This window comes from Staurois parvus, unplaced genomic scaffold (genome assembly GCF_062004578.1).
Source record: "Staurois parvus isolate SC_StPar_1 unplaced genomic scaffold, SC_StPar_1.0 ptg000772l, whole genome shotgun sequence".
Lineage (NCBI taxonomy): Eukaryota > Metazoa > Chordata > Amphibia > Anura > Ranidae > Staurois > Staurois parvus.
In genome coordinates, this window is record NW_028318568.1 from 911,284 (window position 1) to 938,534 (window position 27,251).

Here is a 27,251-nt window from a genome sequence, read left to right on the forward strand (position 1 = left end):
TGTCATATAATATTTTCATTTATATAACAAACCATCCCATGACAATGGATCGCGTAGAGAAGAACCCTAAAAAGAGAAAATATACTGAGGATTTTTTACAGTATGGTTTTACCTCAATAATTACAGTAGGAATTGAGAAACCGCAATGTGTTATTTGTTGTGAAGTTCTATCACCTGAATCTATGAAGCCGAACAAACTAAAACGCCATTTTGATAGCAAGCATCCGAGCTTTGCCAGCAGGGATACCAACTATTTTAGAAGCAAAGCTGATGCACTCAAGAAAGCCAGACTTGACACTGGTGGCAAGTACTACAAACAAAATGTAGCAGCCGTTGAAGCTTCATATTTGGTGGCACTCAGAATCGCCAGAGCTATGAAACCTCACACCATTGGTGAGGATTTACTGTTGCCAGCGGCCAAAGACATTGTTCGAGTTATGATCGGAGACGAATTTGTTACGAAATTGAATGCAATTTCCTTATCCAACGACACTGTCCGCAGGCGATTAGATGACATGTCTGCTGATATTCTTGGTCAGGTAGTGCAGGAAATTAAATTTGCTCCACTTCCAATATTTAGTATGCAGCTTGATGAATCTACAGACGTGGCAAACTGTTCACAGTTACTGGTTTACGTGAGATATATTAATGATGGCGACTTTAAAGATGAGTTTCTTTTTTGCAAACCTCTTGAAACAACAACTACTGCACATGATGTATTTCACACAGTTGGTTCATTTCTGAAAGAGCATAAGATCTCTTGGGAAAAGGTTTGTGGTGTTTGCACAGATGGTGCTCCAGCTATGCTAGGATGTCGATCTGGATTTCAACGTTTGGTACTGAACGAGTCACCAAAAGTCATCGGAACTCACTGTATGATTCATAGGCAAATATTAGCAACAAAGACGCTGCCACAAGAGTTACAAGAAGTAATGAAAAGCATCATAAGTTGTGTCAATTTTGTAAAGGTGAGCAGTTTAAACAGTCGACTGTTTTCGCAACTGTGCAACGAGTTGGATGCGCCACACAATGCTTTGCTATTTCACACCGAAGTGAGATGGTTGTCAAGAGGAAAAGTTTTAAAACGTGTTTTTGAGCTTCGTGATGAACTTAAAACATTTTTGAATCAGAAGGCAAGACCGCAGTTCGAAGCACTTTTCAGCGATAAATGTCAACTGCAGAAAATAGCTTACTTGGTTGACATCTTTGCCATCTTGAATGAGTTAAATTTATCACTGCAAGGGCCAAATGCAACTTGCCTCGATTTGTCTGAAAAGATTCGATCATTCCAAATGAAACTTCAGCTTTGGCAAAAAAAATTGGATAAAAATAATATTTACATGTTGCCTACCTTATCTGCTTTCTTTGAGGAACATAGCATTGAACCAAACAAAAGAATTACTATGATAATTTCTGTGAAAGAACACTTGCACATGCTTGAAAATGAAATTTCATCATACTTTCCAAATCTACCTGACACCCCATTTGCACTTGCCAGAAGCCCATTCACAGTCAAAGTTGAAGATGTTCCCGAGACAGCACAAGAGGAGTTCATTGAACTTATTAACAACGATGCAGCGAGATCTGATTTTTCTACAATGCCAGTTACAAAATTCTGGATCAAGTATTTGCAGTCATATCCTGTTCTGTCTGAGACTGTGTTGCGCCTTCTTCTTCCATTTCCAACAACATATCTATGTGAAACAGGGTTTTCCAGCTTATTGGTTATCAAGTCTAAATACAGAAGCAGACTTGTTGTGGAAGATGATCTTCGATGTGCTCTTGCAAAGACTGCCCCGAGAATTTCTGATCTGGTGAGAAGAAAGCAATCTCAACGTTCGCACTGACGTTGGCTTTTTATGCATACCTTTGCAAAATGTAGCAATTCAGTTTACTGTTGTTATATTAAGCCTGTTATCCATGCTACACCATGTTTCAAGATAAAATTTCATGTATTTGTAATTAGAAATAAATATTTCACAATATATAACTACATTTTGTCTATGACTGTGATTAATCACTATGCTTTAATTATGTTCAATTTGTAGCAATAAAAATACATCCTGTATATCAGATATTTATATTACAATTCATAACAGTAGCAAAATTACAGTTATGACGTAGCAACGAAAATAATTTTATGGTTGGGGGTCACCACAACATGAGGAACTGTATTAAGGGGTCGCGGCATTAAAAAGGTTGAGAACCACTGGTATACAGTATATTTGAAAATTAATCAACATTGACCAAATGCTCAGAATGGCAGAAAATGTGTCCAAACGGGCTTAAAAATCCCCAACATAGATGCAGCAGGGCTTAAAACTCCAAAAAGTCAAGGAGAAAGGTGTTTAAGGGTCACTTCCAGTTTTGAGTACACCCCATGACATCACTTCCACTTTTGGAAAATGACTGTTTTCCAGCCAATCTATTGGCTGTTTAAAGCTTAAATCAACTAATTTTTCATCCCTCTGGTCACTCCTTGGTAAAAAGAAACTGCAAGAAGTAAAAAGGTGCAAAAAAAATTGTGGGGGGGTGCGTTTTGGGGATGTGCTCTCAAAATTTTCACACCTCTGACCAAATGCTTAGTGTAGCAGAAAAGGTGTCCAAATGGGCTTAAAAATCCCCAAAATGGATGCAGCAGGGCTTAAACCCACAAAAAGTCAAGGAGAAAGGTGTTAAAGGGTAATTTACGGTTTTGAGGACACCCCATGACGTCACTTCCGGTTTTGTAAAATGCCTGTTTCCTGGCCAATCTATTGGGTGTTTAAAACTTAAATCAATTAAGCTGTCCAGACAGGCTTAAAAATCCCCGAAATAGATACAGAAGAGCTTAAAACCCCAAAAAGTCTATGCACTGATGGCCTATCTCATTTCTTGATGCCCCTACAGTGCTAGGACAGTACATATACCCCCCCCCCCTTTCTTTTACCTGACCCTTTTTTGGAAGGTAGACAGTCTGAGGTATTTAGTAAGAGGCATAGCGAGTTTTTTTGAGGTTGTAATCTTTTTTGTCACAATTTTATTTTTAAAGAAATCGAAGAAAATTTGTTTTTTTTTTCAGGTGCAGTACAACATCATCATATAACTGTTGTGGTGGTGATTAGGAACACTTACTAGTAACAGTATATTTAAAGATTTTTTTTTTTTAATTTTTAAACTTTTTAAATTTTTTTTTTCTTTTTTTAGAATTTTTTTATACATACTTTTATCAAAGTAGTTCAGTGTCACCATAATCACACTGTACAACTCTGGGGGGTAATCAGTGATTTTTTTCTTTTTTTATGCTTTGCTGTTACAATGGAGCCACCTACCAGGAGCCACAATTAGCTGTGTCCTGTGGACACAGCGGTTGCACCTAACCTGGAACAGGCTGAATGATGTACGTGTATGTGATCCAGCCTGCTTGTGCTGCCCACCTGCAGTAAATGTACCGTGGGTGGGTGGTAATTGGTAAAAAAAAAGAGAATTTGGAGACAAATAATTAGAATTAGAATGTTGAAATACATACAGTGTATAAGGCCAATATAAAGACATGGCAAACATAGGTTTGTTTTTGCATATCTTAAAAAGCTCTGGTCTGTGTCCTGGGGTTTCTGATGGACTGTCACATGACCACTGTATGTTAGCAAAATGTACTTCTTCCCATAGCTCACAGATCTAAGCAAAGTGTATAGATATGTAAAGCACTGATTGATAGTGTTTTGAACAGTGACTAGCCACCTAGTTCCACCTACACACGTTGAGGGGTCCAAGATTTGTGTTTTGTTATTTGTTTTTTTCAGATCTTAATACTTTCTGTTCTGAATTCTAGAGCCCTGAAGCTTTGTAGAGCTTTAAGAGGAGTAAAGCCTCCAGTCCTAGGTTCATATTCTCCCTGTTAGTCAGGCCTCACTAATTAGTAAGCTGTCCAAAGGGCTTTTTATATCTGATGTCTTATTGCTAGAGGCTCGCAAAACAACTCTTTCTGCTGTGAGAGTCTACTGCTGTGTGAAAAGGCTGACTGTTGACAGAATTCTAAATTGATATTGGCTCGGGAACCCCTGCTGGTTGCAATCCGTAAGAATGCGGACATTAATGTTGTCTTAAAATTATGACTATAGCTTTTCTTTTTCGGAGAGATTTAATGGACTCAACGACAATCCATAGAACATAAATCCGGCTGAATAGTTGTAAATATTAAAAGATACTTCATATCAAACAGAAATCTAGCCCTTCTCCAGATGACCAGGGTGTATTTATATATGTATTTTTCCCACAGCAACCGATAGTTCTTTTCCAGAGAGATGCATTTATTCGGATAAAAATATTTGTTACAGATGACAGAAATCCAGCTGAATACTTGTAAATATTACAATGAACAACAACCCTCAGAGTCCCATTTAAGATACTTCATATCAAGCATAGAAATACTACACTGTCCAGCATATGTCTGATCTATAATATGCACCTACGTAGCTTCCATGCATGCAATATTGTGAGTTATGATCTATACCTGTACTCCCATATCAATGACAGGAAAAAACTCTCTTTCCTAGCGGAGGTACAGACAAGGTAGATGACAGGCAATCATTAGAACCCTTCATGTAACCTTCCTGTGTCCTGTGTTCTGTCACCTGTGTTCCTTAACCAAAAAGAAAATTCCTTGATATACACATTTTTCCCATTCAGTACAATGGCAAGCACTCTGATTGGCCACTTTGATGTTACATGAAAAGACTTCACTTGTCATTACTATAAATAACAATTAGGGTCACTATAGTGTTTCCCAGGTAATCAAGGTAATCATCCTTTCACCATATAATACACCCTGGAGTCTAATTACCATCAATAAATACTTCTTGTATGGTCAAGTCACATAAACAATGTATCCTTTAGAATATCTAATTAGATAAACAGGCTATTCCCCAAATACCAGGTGACCTTGCATAAAATTAACATAGCAGAGAGCCCTTTTGATGTGTAAAGTGGGTTTGTCACTGGCCTGTCCAAGAATGAACAGCATGTGTTTCAATATCTTCTATATATATATATATATATATATATATATATATATATATATATATATATATATTTATATATATTACACACAATATACTACAATTAAGAGTGTTGGAATTGGGAAGAAGGAGTATAAAGTTGTTGCATATGCAGATGATATACTTTTACATTTCTAACCCTAGAGTGAGGTAACCAAATGTGTTAGAGGAATTAAGGTGGTATGGGAAACTATCTAATTTTGAAATTAATACATCTAAGTCAGAGATCCTTAATAGCAATTCAGCCCAAGTTCTCTTTTGTGTGGCATACAAAGGAATTAGGGTACCATGAAATTAAACCAACAACATCTTTGAACGCCTTTTATAAGGCAAACTATATTCCTTTGCTTAACATGATTAAAGAGAATTTAAAATATTTGGAATATAGACCCCTCTCATGGTTAGGTACAATAAACACATTAAAAATTTATATTTTGCCCAAGATAACATATACATTTAAAATGCTCCCAATCATTCTCCTTCAGGAATATATTTTAGAAAATTGAGAACCATAGTAGTAAAATATATATGGGTTCATAGGTGACCAAAGATCTCCTATGCTTTGCTGGCAAAGGAGAAGGTGAGGGGGCTAGTGGTACCTGACTTTAAAATGTATTACTAGGTGGTTACTATCACTCAAATAACTAATTGTAAGTTTTAAATGGTAAACATTGGGTAGGGATAGAGTTTGCACAAAGTAATGTAGACTTACATAGGATGGTTTGGATTCCATGAGTGTATCGAGATTTAGCAATTATTTTGAATGCACTGATGAGTAAAATTTTTAGGATATGGAATGGCCTCTGTAGGCACTATCAATTTGAGTATAATTCACAATTGATTTCAATGTTAGATACAAATTATTTCAAACCAGGGATAGAGTATTATTTATAATTTGTTAGGTGAGTTAAAAAAGATGTGATACAGTTGCAGGATGTTATGAAAGGGGAGAGATTATGCACTTTCGTTGAATTAAAACAAAAATGGGATAGTATGCCATTAGACAAATGGATATGCACAAATACAACACTTTGCACAGACACTGCCAGGGCCACTAAAGGGAAAAAAAAAGTCTTAGGTCAATAGAGAAGTTGTTTAGCTCCCCCGCTAGCATCCAGCATAGCATTTCAAACATTTACAATGTACTGGGGAAAGAAACTGAACCTGTGTTTCCGCCCTACCTAGGGAAGTGGGAGCAAGACCTGGGGGTCGAATTAAATGAACATCAGAGGAAGACAGTTTTAAAACGATCATGTTTTTCATCAATTGATGCCAAGACAACAGAAATGTGTTTTGAGCTTTTTGCTAGCTGGTACATGATCCTACTGAGGGTGCGGAGGTTTGGGGCGGACATGTCTCCCCTGTGTTGGAGGGGATGCAATTCGCTGGGAACCTTTGCGCATCTGTGGTGGAAATGTACAAAGATACAGTCCTTTTGGGAGGAGATTGCCAAGGCAGTCTATAAAATAACGGGAGCATATATCGTCTGAGCCCTGGAGATGTCTATTTCATAATCTGATAGCACAATCTAGGATGTCTCTAAAACCGCATTTATTAAATGCAGGTAAAGCTTGATCCCCAGGTTCTGGCGAACACAAAAAACCCCAAGCTGAAAGAATGGGTTTTGAAAATTGACCAGGTACGTTCTCCTGAAGAAACAATGTATATAGGAGAGGATTCGTTAGAGAAATATAATGCCACCTGGGGTAAATGGGTGGAGTTCAAGGTATATGGACATACTGAGCATAGGAGATTGAGAATTGATTAAGGCATGGGTATTATGTATAGGTAGCGAATACGAGTACCCGGAAAAGATCTTGGAAGGAAAGGGGTCTGGGATCCAAGAGGGCAGAGGAGGGGGGGTTTTGTGTGATTTTTTTTTTCTAAGGGGGGGGGGGGCTTGGGGATAAGGGGTATTTTGTGATTGATGTGGCATGATTTATTGAATGTGATACGATGATTAAAGCTTTGTTGTAATAATTTTGCTAAATTTGTATATGTCTGTTTGTTTTGACAAACCCATTGAGGGGTAATCAGGAACTTATATATATTTTGTTGGTGGCTCAGATGAATTTTGTTGATTTACTGTATAAATCCCTCCTGCACTGAAGTTTGCAGGACAAGCCTGCTTGGATTTTCCCATGGTGTGCTTGTCTTAGGCATAGTTTACTTCTGCTACTGCCAACTGAGCCTATCCCTCTTACAACTGTCTAAAATATTTTAAAGGCTTAAAGTGTATCTGTGAGTTTGTACAGACTGTAGCAACAGGTTCTCTTTAATGGTGGCCCCACTAGCTGCACATACTTGCATTACATCACATACAGCACTTATTCAGCCACTCCTTTTAGCTGTCTGAGTTATAAAGGGGAAGTAATTCTGTTTGCCATGTTAAGTAGCCATTTATTACATTATTTTTCAGCTGAAAAATCAGCACTCCCACCACATACCAGATAAGTCCAATTGAAATAATTCCCATTTCAAAGAGTTGCAATAATTTCTTCAGACGATGCATAAGTTAATATTTTTGACAATGCAGATAGGACATATTTGTCCCTGATGGTGTCACCGAGGCCATTAAATATTTTTAATAGAGGCAACATGCCAATAAATTTTTCTTGCATTTTTTTGTGTTTTGTGTTCAGTTTGGCACTACATCAAGGGGATCATGCTTGCCTACAACATCTCAGCTATATTTCAATCGACAATAAATTGCCATTGTAGTATTCATTTCAAAGGGGTACACAGAACAAATGTAATACTTATGCAGTATATCAAATAGAAAAATACAATTAATATAATATATAATTCATATCATACAGGTTTAAACAAGCCTCTTGAGTAACATATGCAGTCTTATACAATCTTATACAGTGCCTGAAAAACAAAGCTGTTTGTAATACATCTTAGTCTTTCGAACAATCAGAGATTCCAAGACAATGATTTCAAATGGTTGTATCATTAGATAATATAAACTTTGAATCATGTAGTAATATGACCTCAGTAGTATTGTATCCACTTATAGTACACATATGAAATGATTGCTTCAACAACAACTTCACATACTGTATAATGTACTGTATATTGGAATTGAAGAAGTGTCTTTTGCGTACATTCAGAAATTGCAGCATCTTTTCCCTCTTGTAACTGGAGAGGAGTAAAGCTGGGTACATTGCAATTGTCATGATATGGTGTATACCAAACATTTATTTCTTTATCATCCATTGAGGGAAAGAGATTCAGTAATTCTTTAACAGTTGAGCTATACTAAGGGCTCGTTCACACTAGGCTGTTTTGCCAACGCTTGCCAAACGCCCCTATAGCATTTAGCAAGCGTTGGTACGGTGTTTGCGGAGCGTTTTTAACGCTCGGCAAACGCTCCGCAAACGCCGCATGTGCGGTTTAGCGGCGGTTGCTAGGCGTTTGCTGAGCGTTAATAACGCCCCACAAACGCCTATAATGCATTTGAGTGGTGTTACCGCTCCGCAAACGCCCTGCAACCGCGTCGCAACCGCACCGCAAACGCCGGCCGGGCGTTTGCGGAGCGGCACCATAGACGAGAATAGGAGGCTTCAAAGCCTCCTGACTCGACCAGAGGCGTCCGTTTTGCCGCGACGCAACGCAAACGCTCCTGTTAGAACAGCACCATGTGCTGTAATGTGCAGAGTTGGCAGAGGTGTTTGGGAAGCGGTAAAAACGCTTCCCAAACGCCTCTCTGCCGCCTGCACACAAGGCTAGTGTGAACGTAGCCTTAAACCTACAAGAAGTTGAGACACTGAAAAACAAAAAAAATGTATCCAGCCACTAAGTAACCCTGCCTCTAACTGTCATGTTTTTGCTAGTGTGTTTCGAGGTTGGAAGCTTTTTCCTCTGCTCTGCTGTTAACCATTACACCCCCGGAAGGGATTTTTTTTTCACATAAATAGAGCTTTCTTTCATTTGGTGGTATTTGATCACCACTGGGTTTTATGTTTTTATTATGTAAAGGGAAAAAGACTGAAAATTAAAAAGAATCAAAAAATCAAATTTCTAAACAAAATTTTCTGCCACATGTCTTTGGTTAAAAAATTCCAATAAGTGTATATTAATTGGTTTGTGTAAAAGTTATTGTGTCTGCAAATTGTAGTATATATACTGGGATTTATGCAGCTATAGACACTATACTTCTACTTGGTGATCAGCGATTTATAGTTTGACTGTGATAGTGCGGTGGGTAATCTGGCAATAACTGGCACTGTTTGGGATGGACACTAACTGACACTGACGTTGCTAGTGACAGCAATACAGTAATCAGATATAATATTATACACTGTACTAATGACAATGGCTGGGAAGGGGTTAACATCAAGGGGCAATCAAGGGGGTTAACTGTGTGCCTAACAAGTAAAATGTGTGTTGCTTTTACGTACGTACTGGTTGTTCTTTCTCCCTGCTTTTCAAGGAGAAGAAACAGCCAGATTGCTGTTCTGTGTACACAGAGTTCTGTGTAAGAACTCTTCGCAGACTTCTGTGCTGTGAGTGGACACAGCCTATCAGCAGGTTTTTAAAATCATTGTTTGAAACCTGCTGACATACTCGAAAGCCGGAGGCGATGTACATGTACATTGCTGAGCCTGCAGCTGCTGCCCGGTCACAGTAAATGTGCTGTAAACTGGCGGCAAATAGTTAAAGACTATAACTATATTTTTGCTAGCCTTTTTTTGTGGTTTTTATTTTGCACTTTATTCTTCTTCAATCAAGATACTAGGGACACCATAGATGTTTTTTCTTTGGTGGCTTCAATCAATATTCCTAAAACGATGCTTCAGCTAGTCTCTGCAAAGCAGCTATACAGATCTGCATATCCTCATTAAAAGCTTTGGAGGTCTAACCTGAATCCTGCTGGACTGTGGGGCTAGCCTGGGATGTGATCTACAGACACTGGGTTCTGAATTACAGCACTTTCCAGAATATTGTGCACTGTGTTAGCTGGCGACAGAGTGCTATATGGGTTCAGAGTCATGGCACAGCCTTTGGTGTGACCCAATATCTGCAGACTGACTTAGTAAGTGTGCTGGTCCAGGTGAAGCACCAGGAGATACCTCACCGTTGTGCAGTTGTGCAGTTGTGCACTTTTTATTTTTCTCATCATCCGCTGATTTCACAGTGATAAAAGTTAAAGCTCAATGCTTTTTGCCCATCATTCAGCATAAAAGAAGTAGTACTCCGCCTGCTGTTCCTGCTTCTGAAATATCTTGTGCATCCAGTTTCATTCCACTGCCTGTCTACAATAAGTTTTTCATCTCCAGCCACCTAAGACCCTCATCAGAACTAGCTGCTTGGATTCATGAGTATGCAAGACCTTTCCTCACTTTCTCGCCTAGAGGAAAAGACCCTGTATGGCTCTGAAAGACTGGCTTATTTGATTACAATGTGAAATTGCACTAATAAATGAGTGTACATATTTGCAACAGAGTGCTGGTAATGTCTCATTGTTTTACAGAAATTTGGCCCGAATACCAAGAAGGTCTTTTTGGACCAAGAAATCCCAGGGCCTTTTTGCTGGTTCCTGGCTGGGCATCAGGGGATCCTTCTGTTGGTCACTTCTCTAACCTGACCTCCACTGGACTTCACCTGGATACTGCAGGGCCTTCTTCAAAAAAGTTTGGGAAATCCCCTTGTGACAGATCTGATGACCCACTAAACAGAGCTGAACGTGGTATTTGTGATCGAACTGCCTTTTCCAGAGTCAAGGTATTACCACATTCCCACATTTAAGCTTGAGGATTCAGCACTCAAAAGGAAGGAAGTATCTATTGTTTGAGGGTCCTGTACTCCCCTGAATGGTAGACAGACAGGGCACATTGGTACCGTTCTGGAGATTTCCTCTTGGGTACATAGTGTAGGTCTGGAATCTGGTAAGTATGGTTCTATTTCTGTGGTAGAGCTACAGTCTTCTTAGGAAGAATCCTTGGATTCCTTTCATCCTCCTATTGTCTATCACGCAAATGTTCCTAGTACTGGTATTAGGATTTATATCCCTCGCTCCTCAATAAAAGGATTCAGCTCTTCATGGAGTTTCACAGGGCTACTGACTATTGGAGGATTCTTAGAATCTTATAGTTGGTAAGTGGTTAGGCAGGATGCAGTGTGGCTATCACACCCATAAACACCTATGGGTGTTGGTTAGAATGATTCCTACCCATCTTTCTGCTTCTGGTGTTCCTGTACACAAGTTTGGGCAATGGCATACCCTTATTCCTGCCTACCCCATATTTATGCAGTTGTTGATCACCCTACCCTTTCCCTCAAGAGTATTTCGGGTTAGTACCCTTCAATTTTTCTTCAGCTTAATGGTCTTTCATCTCTATTCATTAACATTTTATTTTTTGAGGGACCTCACATCAATGACTATTTCTTACAAGACTGGTACCCTTATCAGATAACATCAATTCTTATTGTGGACCTCCCTTTCTCAGAAGTCAAGGGTTGAGAGTGTTCAGCCTAAGCCTTCTCTGTTGATCGACCTGTCTTTCCTTGAGACATGCTATGTTTGTCCAAACTTCCTTTCCCTGAACTCAAGGGTTACCTATGCTAGACCTATGCATTCTGACATGGCTTGTCTATTTTGCACTTTCCATTTGGAATATGTTTTTTCCTCTGTGACTTGGCCCAGCAAAAATGTCTTTCTTGTTGACTAAATAAGTTGCTTATATCATTTTCTCTTGTTGAGGTAGTGTGTTGTTCCACCTCTTTTTTGTGGATGCTTGGTTAGTTCTTTACTTTGTTTTTGCTTTTTGTCTAGCCTTATTACTTGTGTTGATTCCTTCAAATACTCATTTGTTGTACGATCTCCACATATGCAAGAAAACTTCTTAAAGGCTGTAACCCACCCCTCGTTTGGATGACTTGATTGCTAAAGAATTACTGATTTCTTGAGTCCCTCAATAAGTGATAAAGAAAAAAAAATATTTTTGTACTTGCCATAAAATCCTTTTCTTGAAGTCTAATGAGGGATACAAAACCCCAACCCATCCCTAGAACCTGGAAGGGTGACGTAATTGTAGTTTATTGGATCAAATTTAATAGTTTGTATACAGTGCCTTTAAAAGTATTTAGCACCTTGGAATTTTAAAAGTGAAATCATATCTTTAAATACATTATTTAAATTAATTTCAATTCCATTATTTAATTAATGAAAAGTCACAAAATAGCTGACTTTATAAGTATGCATCCCCTTCAAGTCGATATTAAGTAAATGGATCTTTGAAATCAATTGAAGTGTCTGTGGAATGGTCTCTGTTAGCTTTATATATTTGGAAACTATGATTTTGTCTAATTTTAATTTGAAAAACTGCTCGAACTCTGGCAGGTTACATGGTCATAGTTGCTATGAGATATCATGGGGCACTCTTCTTTACCAAGCTATTCTTGTATAATTATGACTTTATGCCTAAGGCCACTGTTATAGCCTAAAATGCACTGGTTCCTGGGAGTGGAAAAGTTGCTGTTTGTGATGATGCCAGCAGTCTGCCCATTCATACAGAATCTGATGCCACTGATTTCTCCAGATGCACAGCTGCTTTCTAACCACTCTGACTCTTCTTCTAATTCAGTCCTGACCCCCATGTCTTTCATCTGCCTACAGATCACTTAAATATATCCACCTTGGTCAATACATCTATAGTTATTCAGAAGTTTCTTTTCTACATTAAACCTAAAGGTGTTCAATATTAATACTAAAGAACATACTGTCAATTATTTAGATGGCATGAACCTCCTGCAGATTCATATGATATGTTTATATGACCTACATTTATTCCCACTACACCGCCTCCTATGATACCCCGGAAGTCAATGAAGGTCACGCTTCCGGCCCGCAGCAGCCCCTAGCTTGTGTTCCAGTCAGCCATGATGGATGTTTTCTCAGTATGTACACACTCATGAATGCACGGCCTATACCTATTATTTTTCGGATACATATACAGTATTCTACTATATCTTACAGGCAAGACTGTTGGGTCAGTATATTTACTATTTATATATTTATGTGGGTTTTTATACATATGGCCATATTTGAATATACAGTGTGGTGATCATTAGTAGCACAATTTTTTTTTGTGGAAGAATGGTCAAACATTACCATAGACACACTCCTAAACTTTGTGGACAGCCTTTCCTGAAACATTGAAGCTGTTATAGTTGCAAAGGGTGGGCCAACTCAATATTGAACCCTACGGACTAAGACTGGGATACCATTAAAGTTCATGTGCGTATAAAGGCACGCGTCCCAATACTTTTGGCAATATAGTTTGTATGTTTTTCCCCATATTGGTGCTTAGAAATTTTGTATTCTGGGTGGAGTGTCTGTGCTATTGTTTAATAATAAAGTTGATTTTACCCATTGGAAGTGGTATGCAGTTCCAGAACTTTTCAAATATGCATTATTTTACATGCTGTTTTCTTTTTCATTTGTTTACTCTATTTATATTAGTTTTAATGGAAAAGATTTTATTAGTTTATATCTTTATGATCAGGTAATATAATTGTTTTAAAAATCAGTTTTGCAGTTTGTGGCAAACACATTAACATTATAACTTGTAACATATTACATGTCTATATTTTTCTTTTACAGCAGTGTAGTAAAAAAACATATTCATTATTTCTATGGATACTTAAATCATCAGGATTAGTTCTCAGTAGACCATGGCTGCGAATTTTCCTTATTATGACTTCTACAACGATCATCTTAAGTATGGCAATTCTTAATATGGTAAGTCTGATCAGCAGGATTAGCCTTTATATGTGTAACTATCTCTTAACAGGTTAATTCATGGTGAACAGATCGTGGGCTTCTGAATGATTTATAATACAATGAAATGCATTATTCCCCAGACAGACTAAGAACAAGTATTATTTATTCATATTTGTTGTCTCATTTGTATCTGATGTGCACAGTCCAGGGAGAGGCAGAAGAAGCAAAAGGATTTCTTTGGGAGGGAGAGTGGGAGCTATTCAGTGCTAGGAGGGAGGATCAGCAGCTAACCATAAGAAAAGCTACAGAGCAGGAGCTTATGAAGGACTGGAAGTGAAGAAAGAAGAGGCAGAGCAGAAGCTGAAGACCAAAAGGAAGTGGGGCTGTGTAGATGAGGCAGAGCACAAACAGATGATGGCACGTAGTAAAAAGCAGAGACAGGTGGCCATTGAATGTTGGAAATGTGTGGAATCTGATCATGGACTGGAGAAGAGTAGGATAAGTACCTGGTCAAGGACCAGAGATCATAGACAACATTTAAAAAAAATAAATACGTTCTAATCATATACCCACAGTTGATCCAGATGAGGGCAAAAATCCCAGCAAGGCATGATCCAATTTGCTCCTGCAGGGGAAAAAATTCCTTCCTGATCCCTCGAGAGGCAATTGGATATTCCCTGGATCAACTGTACCTATAATTGTTAGTAACCAGTTATATTCTGTGTTTCTAGGAAAGATTCCAGGCCTTGAGGGAGTCTATTTCACAGCTCTTACTGTGAAGAAACCTTTGTGTTTGGAGATTAAATTTCTTTTCCTCCAAAGTGCCCCCTTGTCCTCTGCAATGACCTCAAGGTTTTTAAAGCAATCCACTGAGCTGGCCAGAACCAACTCTTGAGAGAGTCTATTCCACATTTTCACTGCTCTTACTGTGAAGAAACCTTTCCATATTTCAAGATTAAATCTCTTTTCCTCCAGACATAGAGTGCCCCCTTGTCCTCTGTGGTAACTTAAGGGTGAACAACTCCACATCAAGTTCACTATATGAACCACTGATGTATTTATACATGTTGATCATATCCCCCCTTAATCTTTTCTCAAGAGAGAATACATTCAATTCCTTTAATCTTTCCTCATACAGTAGCTGAGCTACTCCATGCCTCTTTATCAGTTTGGTTGCCCTTCTTTGTACTTTCTCCAGTCCTCCAATGTTCTTTTTGTGAATTGGTGCCCAAAAGTGAACTGCATATTCCAGATGAGGTTTAACTAATGATTTGTACAGGGGTGAAATTATATATCTCTCTCTCTGGAGTCTATAACTCTTTTAATACAAAAGAGGATTTTGCTCGCTTTAGAAACCGCAGCTTGGCATTGCATGCCATTATTAAGCTTGTGATCTACCAGAATCCTTCTCCACCATTGATTCCCCCAGTTGTACTTCCCCAGTATGTATGATGCATGCATATTCTTAGCCCCCAAGTGTGTAACTTTACATTTATCACCATTAAATCTCATTTGCCACAGAATTGCCCAATTAAACAGTGCATTGAGGTCAGCTTGTAAATTGGAGCCATCCTGTAAGGACGTTATTCCACTGCAAAGCTTGGTGTCATCTGCAAAGACTGAAACTGTATTTTTAATCCCAGACCTTATATTGTTCTATATATATTTTTATATATATATATATTGTGACAGTGTGGCAATCTGTCACCCAGGATTCTCAACAAGGCAGGTTGAGGGGCTCCAGGCTAAGTGTTTGATACAGAGGAAAGTGGCTTTTCACTTTCCTCCTTTGTTTGTAAGGTCTGTTTTGGGATCTGGAGCCTGGAGATTTCAAAGAGATCTGGGAGGGATGAAATCTCCAATCCTGGGACCAGGTTTTGGGAATGGCCAGGAGACTGATTGCACAGGTGTGTGCAGGCCTTTTCAGAGAGTCAGGATCAGAGATCTGGGCTCCACCCCGGCAGATAGGAGTCAGGAGGGCTCCACCAAGAAGAGGTGGAAGCCAAAAGCGGCAAGGAGCTGCTTGGTAGTAGCTATGTGCTAGTGGCCAGCTGTGTGCAAGAGCCATAATTCTTGAAGAAGTCTGCAGGAGTCAGACATAAGCCTGAAGAGGAAGGCCAGTGGAAGATTGTATATCTGAGTATAAGCCAGGAGGCTGAATCGTTGTTTTGTTTGATGGTGGATACCCCTGCATGGGAAGCTTTATGTTATGGGACATTTGTTTAAATAAAATTGGGCAAAAAGGCCATTAAAAGAAGCGAGTCGCTGTGTGCTTTAAATGAAAAGCTCTACCACTTTGAAGCGAGTTCCCACAATATATATATATTATAAATATACCACATTTTTGAGGAAAAGCATAAGCACATTGCATCTCGAAAAATATGGGTCACTTTTTCATAGAATGAAGAACAAGTTTTACAGATGAGTTGCATGGCTTTTAGTCCTTTTTTAGACACTTCTCTATTTCTGAGGGAAACATTAAAATAGAGTTCCAGCGAAAATAAAAAAAATAAAATAAAAGTAAGCAGCTACAAAAACTTCAGCTGCTGACTTTTAAAAAATGGACACTTACCTGTCCCTCGATCCCTCAGTGCCCCCCCCCCCCATTTCACTGGCTGCCCTGTGTTCCTGGAACCTGCATCCTCAGTGTGGGCACCCAGCTATGACAGCTTGCAACTTCATGCGCAAATAGCACTACACTTTGTGAATAGTCCTGTAGTCTTCTGGGACCTGTCACATGCCCCAGAAAACTACGGGCATGTGACAAGAGGGGAGGACAACATCCACTTCCGATCACCTAGGCAATCGGTAACGGAATTGGTTGTGGATGCCTGTCAATTTTGGGTACCCGCTTCCCAAAGGTGCCAATCCTTAACGGGGAGCGGGGGACCAGTCCTTAAAGCGGAACTTCCCCTTTCGAGTGGAGCTCCTTTTTAATTTATGTACGGGTGGGAGATGTAAGTTAAAGTGGTAGTAAACTCATTTGCAGAAGAAAAAAACAGTTTCTTGCTGCAAGGTAATATCATAATGTGCTAGTATACTGTACATACAGTAGGCAAAGACTTACCTTCGAACAAAGCCCTCCAGTAGTGCACTGTCACCACTGCAGAAGGCTTCCATCTTCACCCGGGGTTCCTTCCAAATTCCCGTGCTGCAGCTGCTTGGATGGCCAAGCCGCTGATGACATCACTCCAGTGCATGTGCACAGGGGTTTTCGGCTATGAAGGAACAGCACAGGTATGCTGTTTGTTCCGAGCACATTCGCTGGTATTGTCACCAGCTGCTGCTCCGTAGAATATCTTCTAAATGGTGAACATTTAAGAGATATTCATTTTACCTACAGGTAAGCTTTATAGCATATAAGGATAATTGAAACAATAGGAGAGGGATTTTTTAGGTGCATACATTACACGCCAATGCTAAACATTGATTACAATAATACAATTAATTTTTACAATACATAAAAAAATCTACAAAATAAATAGTGTAATTCCATAATGTATATCCAGTATGTGTCGTTTGATGATTTGAACTGAAATCCTCATACACATGTTCTTCTACTTGTTTTTCCAACTTGGCTTCTTTAGGAAGAAAACATGTGCATAGGGTACTAATAGAGATACAAAAAAGAAAATATCCATCAACAATAATGATGCATACATGCATACAGACAGGGGGGACAAACCTCCCCTACTACCCAATTTGCCATGTCCACACACACCTCAGACCCAGATTGCCAGGGACTTGACCACTTGGAATTATAGGAGAAAAACCATAGGGTCCACCTGGGCAGATCCACAGCAGCACAAGGCAAACCGCAGAAGGGATATAGTGACCAGAGAGTACTGGGGGGGAGACAGAGTGATACGATGACAATAATGAAATAATGTAATAAGATAGAAAACAATAAGGGGCTATTGGAACAAATGTGTTCTAAACCTAATATGATTTGTAGTAGAGTTCAAATACTCCACAAAAATCAAAGTACAGTATATTAAAGATAAAGATTGCTTATGGCAAAAAAGGGATCAATTACTGTAAACATTATTATTGATTCTCAAAATAACACCTAAAAAAATGGATTGAATACCTTTTGCCCTCAAAACAAAATCACACGTTCACCATAAACAGACCCGCTTGAGTTCTGTAAATTGAAAAAAATTAGACCACATACATAAATACTAAGCCCTCTAATTAAATAAGAAAATACATTTAAAAGTTTGGCTTGCAACTGGTCAAGCACTTACATATGGAAAGGTCCATGTGTGTATCTATGGGTCCTCTAAGACTACAGCAAGCTGGCCGCTGACTGCTCAGCTCTTATAGCCCCTCTACCCGGCTGGCGTCTGATATCATGTCCGGACGCATACATATTATAGAAGCCCACGCATGCGCACCGGGTTATCATCCGTCCTCAAATCACCACCAACCACAGGAAAGATACCCTAAGTTGACTGCTAAATGGGAGGCTCCAAGCCTACCCAATGAGCATTGGAAGGTAACATAGATCTAAGCCACGCACAGCACCACCTAGCAGTTTAAAGAGAGATAGTTATAAGGAGGCCACTAGGGGGTAAACAGGCTCAAATCGCCATCTGGTACACACCCATATAGATGTCGAGAGATGTGTGTCCCCACCCTATTCTCTGGGAGAATATGAAAGTTGGAGTGAGGAAACACCATGTCTTGGCAGAATCTCCAAAATCAGGCGTTGGGTAACACTGGGGGACAGCACCCCCCCAGAATAAACCACATATGCCCTACATGTCCGTACGGTTGCCATCGACTGCCACCATTCAGAATGAGCCCCATATCGGACCCCAGGGAGGTACACTTCCTACAACATAAGGTCACAATTGGATATGAGCCCTGTCCATCGTGATCGGCCAAAGCAGTTTGATCCAGGGCAAGTTTAAAAAAATGGTTTATAACTATTGGAATCATTGAGTCCTGGATACTGTAAGGCATGTAACAAATAGATCCATTTTGTTTCAATTTGTAATAATGTCCTATGTCTCCCCACGTTTTATCTTTAATATACTGTACTTTGATTTTTGTGGTGTATTTGAATTCCACTATAAATCATATTAGGTTTAGAACACCATTCATTTTTTTCAATAGCCCCTTATTGTTTTCTATCTTTTCACAACAAATAGGCCCCATTCATTATTGTCATTGTATCACTCTGGCTTTCCCCAGTGCACTATTTCTTTGCACTTTTTTAGTGAGTATTATTTTATTGATATAATGATGTCAGATATAATGAAATAATATGAAATATGGTTCAATATTGTGTAGCCAATAATGAATAATGAATAGTTACCGAAAAAAGGCGATACAAATCTGAAATAAGACCCCTACCCCTAGGAGAGTCACGGATAATATGTTCGAAATATGTAATCGGGGACAAAGGTGTCAGACCAAAATGTGAACTGAAAAAATGTCTTATCTGCCGATAACGAAAGTATTCACGGAGTGGGATATCGAAAAGTGTGTGTAACATCTCAAAAGTGATATAAGACCCTCTTCTTTGAAAATCCGATAATCTGATAAATGATTGATCATACCACCAATAGAATGCCTGTGGAGACGAGAATGCTGTGATAAAATTTGGGTCTCCAAAAAATGATGAACCTGGTGAGAAAGAGGAGACAAGATTTAATTTAAGTTTATAACGGGACCAAAGCATCAGTGAGTGGGCAACAATGGAATTATGGGTCAACAACGAGCGAGGGGGAATTTTTGTCCATAATATACCTGGTAGAATGGACGTATTGATTGAGATTCAAATCTGATCCAAGAGACCTGAGCGTTAATAGTCGCCGATTGCGATAGTTGTGCAAAGCGGGCCGACAGAAATTGGGGAGTCCGAGGCCACCCGCCCATTGCGACTGGTATATGACTGATGAAGTAAAATGAGGACATTTGTTACGCCAAATAAAATTATTAATCATCCATTGAAAACGATCTAGAAATGTTTTCAAGACCGAGATTGGGAATGCTCAGAATAAGTAAAGTAAGTTCAGCAAAACATTCATTTTCACTGCCGTGATTCTGCCCACAAATGACATAGGGTATCCATGCCAGATCTTTAACAAAGTGGAGAGGCATGACACACATGGTGGGTAATTAACTGCAAATAGTTTCGAGTAGCTGGGAGTAAGATAGATACCTACAGTGAAGGAAATAATGTTTGCTCACTCACAAAGAAATGATCAGTCTAAAAATCAAATGGTAGGTGTATTGTAACACTGATAGACAGAATAGTAACAACAAATTCTAAAGAAATGCATATCTAACAAATTATGCACTGATTTGCATGTTCATGAGGGAATAAGTATTTGATCCCCTTCGCAAAACATGACTTAGTACTTGGTGGCAAATCCCTTGTTGGCAATCACAAAGATGTTTCCTGTAGTTTGCCACCAGGTTTGCACACATCTCAGGAGGGATTTTGGCCCACTCCTCTTGGCAGATCCTATCCAAGTCATTAAGGTTTGGTAGCTGACATTTGGCAACTCAAATTTTCAGCTCCTTCCACAGATTTTCAATCGGATTAAGGTCTAGAGACTGGCTAGGCCACTTCAGGACTTTAATGTGCTTCTTCTTGAGCCACTGCTTTTCTTGCCTTGGCCGTGTGTTTTGGGTCATTGTTATGCTGGAACACCCATCCACGACCTATTTTCAATGCCCTGGTGAGGGAAGAAGGTTCTCACCCAAGATTTGATTGCCCTGTCCATCGTCCCTTTGATGCAGTGCAGTTGTCCTGTCCCCTTAGCAGAAAAACACCCTCAAAGCAGAATGTTTCCACCACCATGTTTCACAGTTGGGATGGTGTGATTGGGGTCATAGGCAGCATTCCTCCTCCTCCAAACACGGCGAGTTGAGTTGATGCCAAAGAACTCGATTTTGGCCTCATCTGACCACAAAACTTTCAACTAGTCCTCCTCTGCATCATTCAGATGTTCAGTGGCAAACCTCAGATGGGCGTGGACGTGCTTTCTTGAGCAGAGGGACCTTGTGGGCACTGCAGGATTTCAATCCTTGTCGGCGTAGTGTGTTACCAATTGTTTTCTTGATTTCTGTGGTCCCAGCTGCCTGGAGATCATTGACAAGATCCTCATGTGTAGTTCTGGGATGATTCATCACTGTTCTCATGATCATTGACACACCACAAGGTGAGATTTTGCATGGTGACTGATGTTGTTTTGTGTTTCTTCCATTTGCAAATGATTGCACCAACTGTTGTCAACTTCTCACCAAGCTGCTTGGTGATAGTTTTGTAGCCCAGTCCAGCCTTGTGTAGATCTACAATCTTGTCCCTGACATCCTTGGACAGCTCTTTGGTCTTTGCCATGGTGGGGAGTTTGGAATCTGATTGTTTGATTGTTCCTGTGGACAGGGGTCTTTTATACAGGTAACAAAATGAGATTAGCAGCACTCCCTTTAAGAGAGAATGCTTCTAATCTCAGCTTGTTACCTGTATGAAATACACCTGATAGCCAGAAATCCTGCTGAATGATAGGGGATCAAATACTTATTTCCCTCATGAACATACAAATCAGTGCATAATTTGTTAGACATGCATTTGTTTGAATTTTTTGTTGCAATTCTGTCTCTCAGTGTTACAATAAACCTACCATTCGATTTTTAGGCTGATCATTTCTTTTTGAGTGGGCAAACATTCAAAATCAGCAGGGGATCAAATACTTACTTCCTGCACTGTAAGTATGAGATCCGGTCTGTGGCCCAAGGAAATGGGAAAGAGCTGTGGAGAGATGCACTCAGGGAATCGGTGACATTAATAGGCATGACAACTGATTTGGTAAAATTTAGAGTGAGAACCGATATGGATGCAAATTAGCCAACAGCGTCTTCTCAGGAAACTTGCCGCCCTGCAAAATATCATTGAACAATGACATCAAAAAAGGAGCAAAATGTTTATAATAACTAGCCATGATCCCATCTGGGCCCGGTGCTGTGGAAGTTCGCAGTGCGCTAATCGCACGGGTTATTTCCTCCAAGGTACATGGGGCATTGAGGGAGGATATCTGAGAGGGTATGAGAACAGGGAGGGGTAGAGAATCAAGCCATGAGCCGTCTGGGGGAGTGGAAGTCGTTTGTGGGGGAGCTAATAGGGTGGAATAAAATTTTAAAAAAATACCCAGTACCCAGGTAAAGAGGAGATGTTACCGTTTTTAGTTTGTAACTTACAGATATGTGGGGGCCGTATAGAATGGTTAATTTTCCGTGTGAACATAGTAGACGCTGAGTTGCTATGTAATAAAAAAGAGGCCTTAGACCAGCGTAAAGCCTTTTCAGTTTTCTGGGATAGTAAAGTATTCAATTCTAGATGTTTTTGCGTTCTCATTGTTTTTTTCAGGAGAGATGGATTGCCAACATGAGTTCTATAATGTGTTTCTAATTCTTGGGTAAGATTCTGAATTTGTTTCCAACGCTCCCTATTCCTAAATGACGCCATGGAGATAAGGCAGCCTCGCAGGACTGCCTTCTGGGCCACCCACAAAGTAGCGGAGTTGTGTTCAGTTGAAAGTATTCTTGGATAGAAGTAACTACTTCTTGATGGGAGTTAACATCTGTAAGCATAGAATCGTTTAGTCGCCAGGAGTAGGGAGTAGGTGCTAGACCTATGAAGGTGATAGACAGTGCCACTATATTATGATCCGACTAAGGACATAAATGTATGCAAGCCTTCTTTGAGTTGGCCAGCAGAATGGGGGAGCAATAGATATAATCCAGCCTAGCATAAGAGTCATGTGGGTGGGAGTAAAATGAATAATCCCTTTGTCCTACATTGTGTTCCCTCCAGGAGTCTACCAGTTGAAATGTTTCTAGTTTTTTGGTGATGGATTTCGGGAAGGTGAAGACGAACTTCTGTCTAGGAGGGGATTAGCTACCAAATTAAAGTCACCTCCCACCAATAAATGAGAGGACAGAAACGTATCAAAAACTTTAAAGAAATGGGAAAAGAAGGATGCTTGTGCTGAATTTGGTGCATAAACATTGGCTATCGTGAGTTCACAACCTGAAAGGGTGCCTTTAATAATGTTAAATCTGCTCTCAGGGTCATGATGAACATGTTGAACATCAAAGGGAAATGAGTTGTGAAGAAACATTGCTACGCCTCTGCTTTTAGTAGAATGTAAGGTGTAAAACCCCTGCAAAATGAGTTTACTGTAATAAAATTATCTTTGCCTCTAGGCGTCTATACTGGAGGAAGGCAGTTTTGCTCTTATTTCGGGAATTGAAACCCTGGACATTATGTGAGATACAATGAACCACCATGGCATAGAAAAATAGTATCAGTCAACATTATTATAACCATCTGAGAAGTAGCAAAAAAAGTTTGTCTAATCAGTGGAGCATCCGGATCTACATCGTGTAAGGTGAAATCTGTCAGTATCATTTTATGGAGCATCCAAGTCCCAAGGTCGTGACAGGGATGTCCACAAAATTGTGTATGACTACCATAATGTACCAAAATTATCAAAAGAACAAAAACATAAAACAATAGAAGTAGGGCTCTAGGAGCCCCTATAACTAAAGAAATCACAACAAACCATGGATCAGGTAGGCTAGCTGCCTCTCCTGAAAAGACAGAAAAACTTAACATCAAAGGGCCAACCGGGCCCAAACCCCGCCACCTTAAAACATAAGAAGTGGAGCGGCCACTTCATGTCTGGGCAGTGACATCTCCGGCCATGCTCGGGAACAAGGTGGGGTCACGTATCAAGTAGTCCCATAGAATCAGCATATGGGCTGTAAATTAAGGGTCCAAAGACCCATGCAAAATTTTTGAGCGTCCAGGTAGCTAAGGGATAAATCAAAATTAACAGACATATATGAATATGATGTGTCTGCAGCGTGTCTCAGTATCTTATCAAAATAGTGAATTATATGCAAATGAGCAAAACCCTTTTATCTCGGCTCTTGTCTGACTCTTCCTTCATGGAGATGAAGTGTTCCAGATAGGAGATACCCGAGGGGTGGGAGGTGGACGTTGAGGTGAAGGAGCATCCACCAGGCCTAATTTAGCCAGGATTTCTTGGCCCTCGAGAAGAGATGTGGCTGTGTATCTGCTGCCATTGTGTGAAACTATCAATTTAAAGGGAAAGCCCCATTTGTAGTGGATACGAGCTGAAAAAAGGGCAGATGTGATTTCCTTCATTTTCCTGCGCTTCTCCAACGTAGCCGGAGAGGCATCCGAAAAAATTTGCAGAGTTGAACCTTCAAAAGAGATCGCGGGGGTATTACGAGCAGCCCTGAGTATGTCTTCTTTGGTCAGGAAATCTTTCATACACAGAACAATGTCCCGAAGAGGTTTATCGTTAGGAGATTTTGGATGTAGAGCTCTATGGCTACGGTCACATGTAAAGGATCTAGGGCCGTGGTCTGGAAGGAGAGACTTGAACAATTTAGTTGTAGCTTGCGAAAGGTCAGTCACAGTCTCCAGAACTTCCTGAACATGCAGATTGTTCCAGTGATTTTGATTATCGAGATCCTCAACCTGTGCCTGCAACTGCATAAATGCCGTTTGTAGATGATCATGGTCTCTGGAGAGCTCACCATAAGCTAGGCTGAGCTCATCATGTTTTGTTTATAAACTATCTGTTCTGGAGCCCAGCTCAGCTATTTCCTGAGAGAGGACGTTTGTCCTCTTGTGGAATTCTGATTGGAATTTAGCAGCCAACTTGGTCTACGTAGTCTCCAGACAAGATTCCAATTTCCCCTTTGTAAGCTGCTGTGCATATTCATTGTCTTGTGCAGATGGATGAGCTACGGTATCCTGCGTGAGACAGGATGGGGATGCCCAGTCTGTATTATCTTGAGACATGCTGCAGATAGGGCACAGGGGCCATTATTATGCAGATCCTCTGGGGTGCTGGTTCCAGAGCCCACCAGAGGGGGTGTAGGGAGCCCATATTCCTCTCCCCTAGGTGGCCGCAGGCCACAGCAGGCCTTTAGGCTCAGTAGGGGCCATGTTTTTCTGAGGAAGGGCCTCCAGGCTCACAATTGCAGGTCACAGTCCCTGGAGCCCAGATGGGGATCCGATGGCCGCCAATAGCCCTCCCCAACAGCAGGCTGTACTCACAATACAGCATGGATGGTTCCAAGAACGGAACTGGGCGAGGCCGCGCTAGGCCTCAATAGGCCGCGGAAGTTTGTTGCTGTGGAGAGGGGTCAAATCTGCTCAGCTCTCCTCCTCTGGGTGCAGGCAGGGATGGTAGGACCTCCGGTGCTCACTGTGGGTCCGCTACCTCCAGGATGGCAGCGGATTAGCTGGTGAGGTGATGGAGCTCTGAATTATGCAGCCACTCCAGTCCCCATCTTGGACACGCCCCCCTAAATTGTAATATTTTAATCAACATTTAATCAATGTTTAGTGTTGGCGTGTAATATATGCTCCTAAAAAATCCCATTCGTATCGTTTCTATTATCCTTATATTTCTGAGAGCAAATAGATTGCACGACAACTTTTAAGTCTGTTTTCACAGACTTGTCTAGGCAAGCCAGACAGCAAGAATATTGCATCTTACAATAAAAAAGATTTGGCTTCCTTTCCCATACAGATGAGGGGAAAATATACAAATTTTCAGCACAGTTTTTATAAACTTTTGGCGCGGGAGATTAGGCAGTTTGTACAGTATATTATGTTAGAGAAAAGAGACAGAAATATTGCACAGATACCCTGCACATTGTGTTAATGGTTTTACTAGGTCTAAATGCAAGTGTCAGGAATGGACTTGCCAATAATGGTGGGACTCACCTGCCTTGTGGGCTGCAGTACCAGGGCTGGCCAGCGGGTGCTCTCAGCAATCAGAGACTCACCCCTGCAGTCAGCCAAACACCTGAAGCTGATTGCAGGGGTTGTATTTAAGGAATGGCCAGACTCACAGTCAGGGCCTTGGTGTGTGTTTTTCCATGGGCCCCTGTATCTTGTATCCTGTGTTCCTGTTCCTGCCTGACTTGTTGCCGACCCTGCCTGATCCTGACCTCTGCTGACTTCTCCTGTTTGATCCCTGGCTTGTGACCCTGACCATTCTCTGCCTGACCCTCTGCACCGCGCTGCCCGTGAGTTACTTAACCCAGCTTGTGACCCCGACCACTCTCCCGCCTGTTCCTGGTACTCCGTTTGCCCGTTTGCTACTGACCCGACCTGCCTGACGACTCTTGCATTGTATGTATTGTTATCTGTAGGTGGTTTGGTTTGTTTGCACTGTGTTTATGTTTAGTTTTGCACTGCATTTTGTATTGTTAGTCTTAATAAATCATATTGTTTATACCATATCTGAAGCCTGCGTTTCCCTGTGTCAGTCCACACACCTCTGGTCATACCCGGAGCCCTGACATTACACCAAGGCCAATCCTGACCAGAAGTGGCTGCACAGGGAAGCCATCTTGGCATATTGTTGCTGGGAAGGATGGATCTTGATGAGGTGGTGTATTTATCTCTGCTAGTGTTTGATGACAAAGACTATGCTTATCAGACTCTGAAGGAGTATCCCAGAGATCAACTACTAGAGTGTATAAGGATCGCTCATTGCCTTGTAGATCAGGGCACAGAGTTTTCTGAGGTGCAGCCATTGATCCAGGTTTGTGCTGAGTTGGCTCGGTCCTGTACCCCTGAAAGCAGGAATGACTTTTTTCCCCCATTTAGTGTGGATCAAGTGGAATCACTAGTATGGTTGTTGGAGGATGATCCAGATTGCTTCCATGAGCATTATGCAGCTTGTCCATCACATGTGCTTATGGATTGCATAAACGCAGTGCAGTCTTTGATCAGACAGGCTATGTGTAAGCCAGTGTTTCTCAACTCCAGTCCTCATGGACCCCCAACAGGTCATGTTTTCAGGATTTCCATTATTTTGCACAGGTGATTTGATCAGTTTCACTGCCTTAGTAATTACCACAGCTGTTTCATCTGAGGGAAATCCTGAAAACATGACCTGTTGGGGGTCCATGAGGACTGGAGTTGAGAAACACTGGTGTAAGCTGAGTTTTGTTCAACCAGTACTGCAGACATGGACAGATTTGTTGCACCCAGCCTCAGTCAGCTTGCAAGAACCCAGTCCTGCTTCTAATCTATTTCTTCAAAGCTCTATTCCTGCATCCCCGACAGCACCCCCAGTGACGGCCCAGTATACTCTGCTAACTACCACATATCAGTCCTCTGCTCCCACTCGCTGCACCTATCCTGCCTTTAACCCTGTAAAGAAGTCCTCTATAGCAACTGCTCCCTCCTCTGTTCCATCCTCCAGCTCTTCTCTGTCTTTAGCTGCTCCATTTGTTTACAGACCTGCGTTTACTTACAGTGCTCCAGTAACTAAAACCAGAAAAAAGCGAAAATTCTTTCCAACCAGTACCATCCTGCCAGTATCCAAACTGTCCAGCCTGCTGTCTGAGAACCCGCCTTCCGTGGTTCAGCCTGGTGCCTTGGCACCCGCAATTCACCCTGATGTCTC

The 27,251-nt window shown here is 40.7% G+C and overlaps 1 protein-coding gene across 1 annotated transcript in view; it reads left to right on the top strand.

Moving 5' to 3' along the window:
- The window catches only part of ADCY2 (adenylate cyclase 2), a 685,338-nt gene that overhangs the window by 437,615 nt on the left and 220,472 nt on the right, over positions 1-27,251 (top strand). Inside the window, exon 16 of the mRNA XM_089654517.1 lies at positions 13,648-13,785. Coding sequence (XP_089510643.1) covers positions 13,648-13,785 — 138 coding nt within the window. The remainder of the gene's footprint in view (positions 1-13,647; positions 13,786-27,251) is intronic.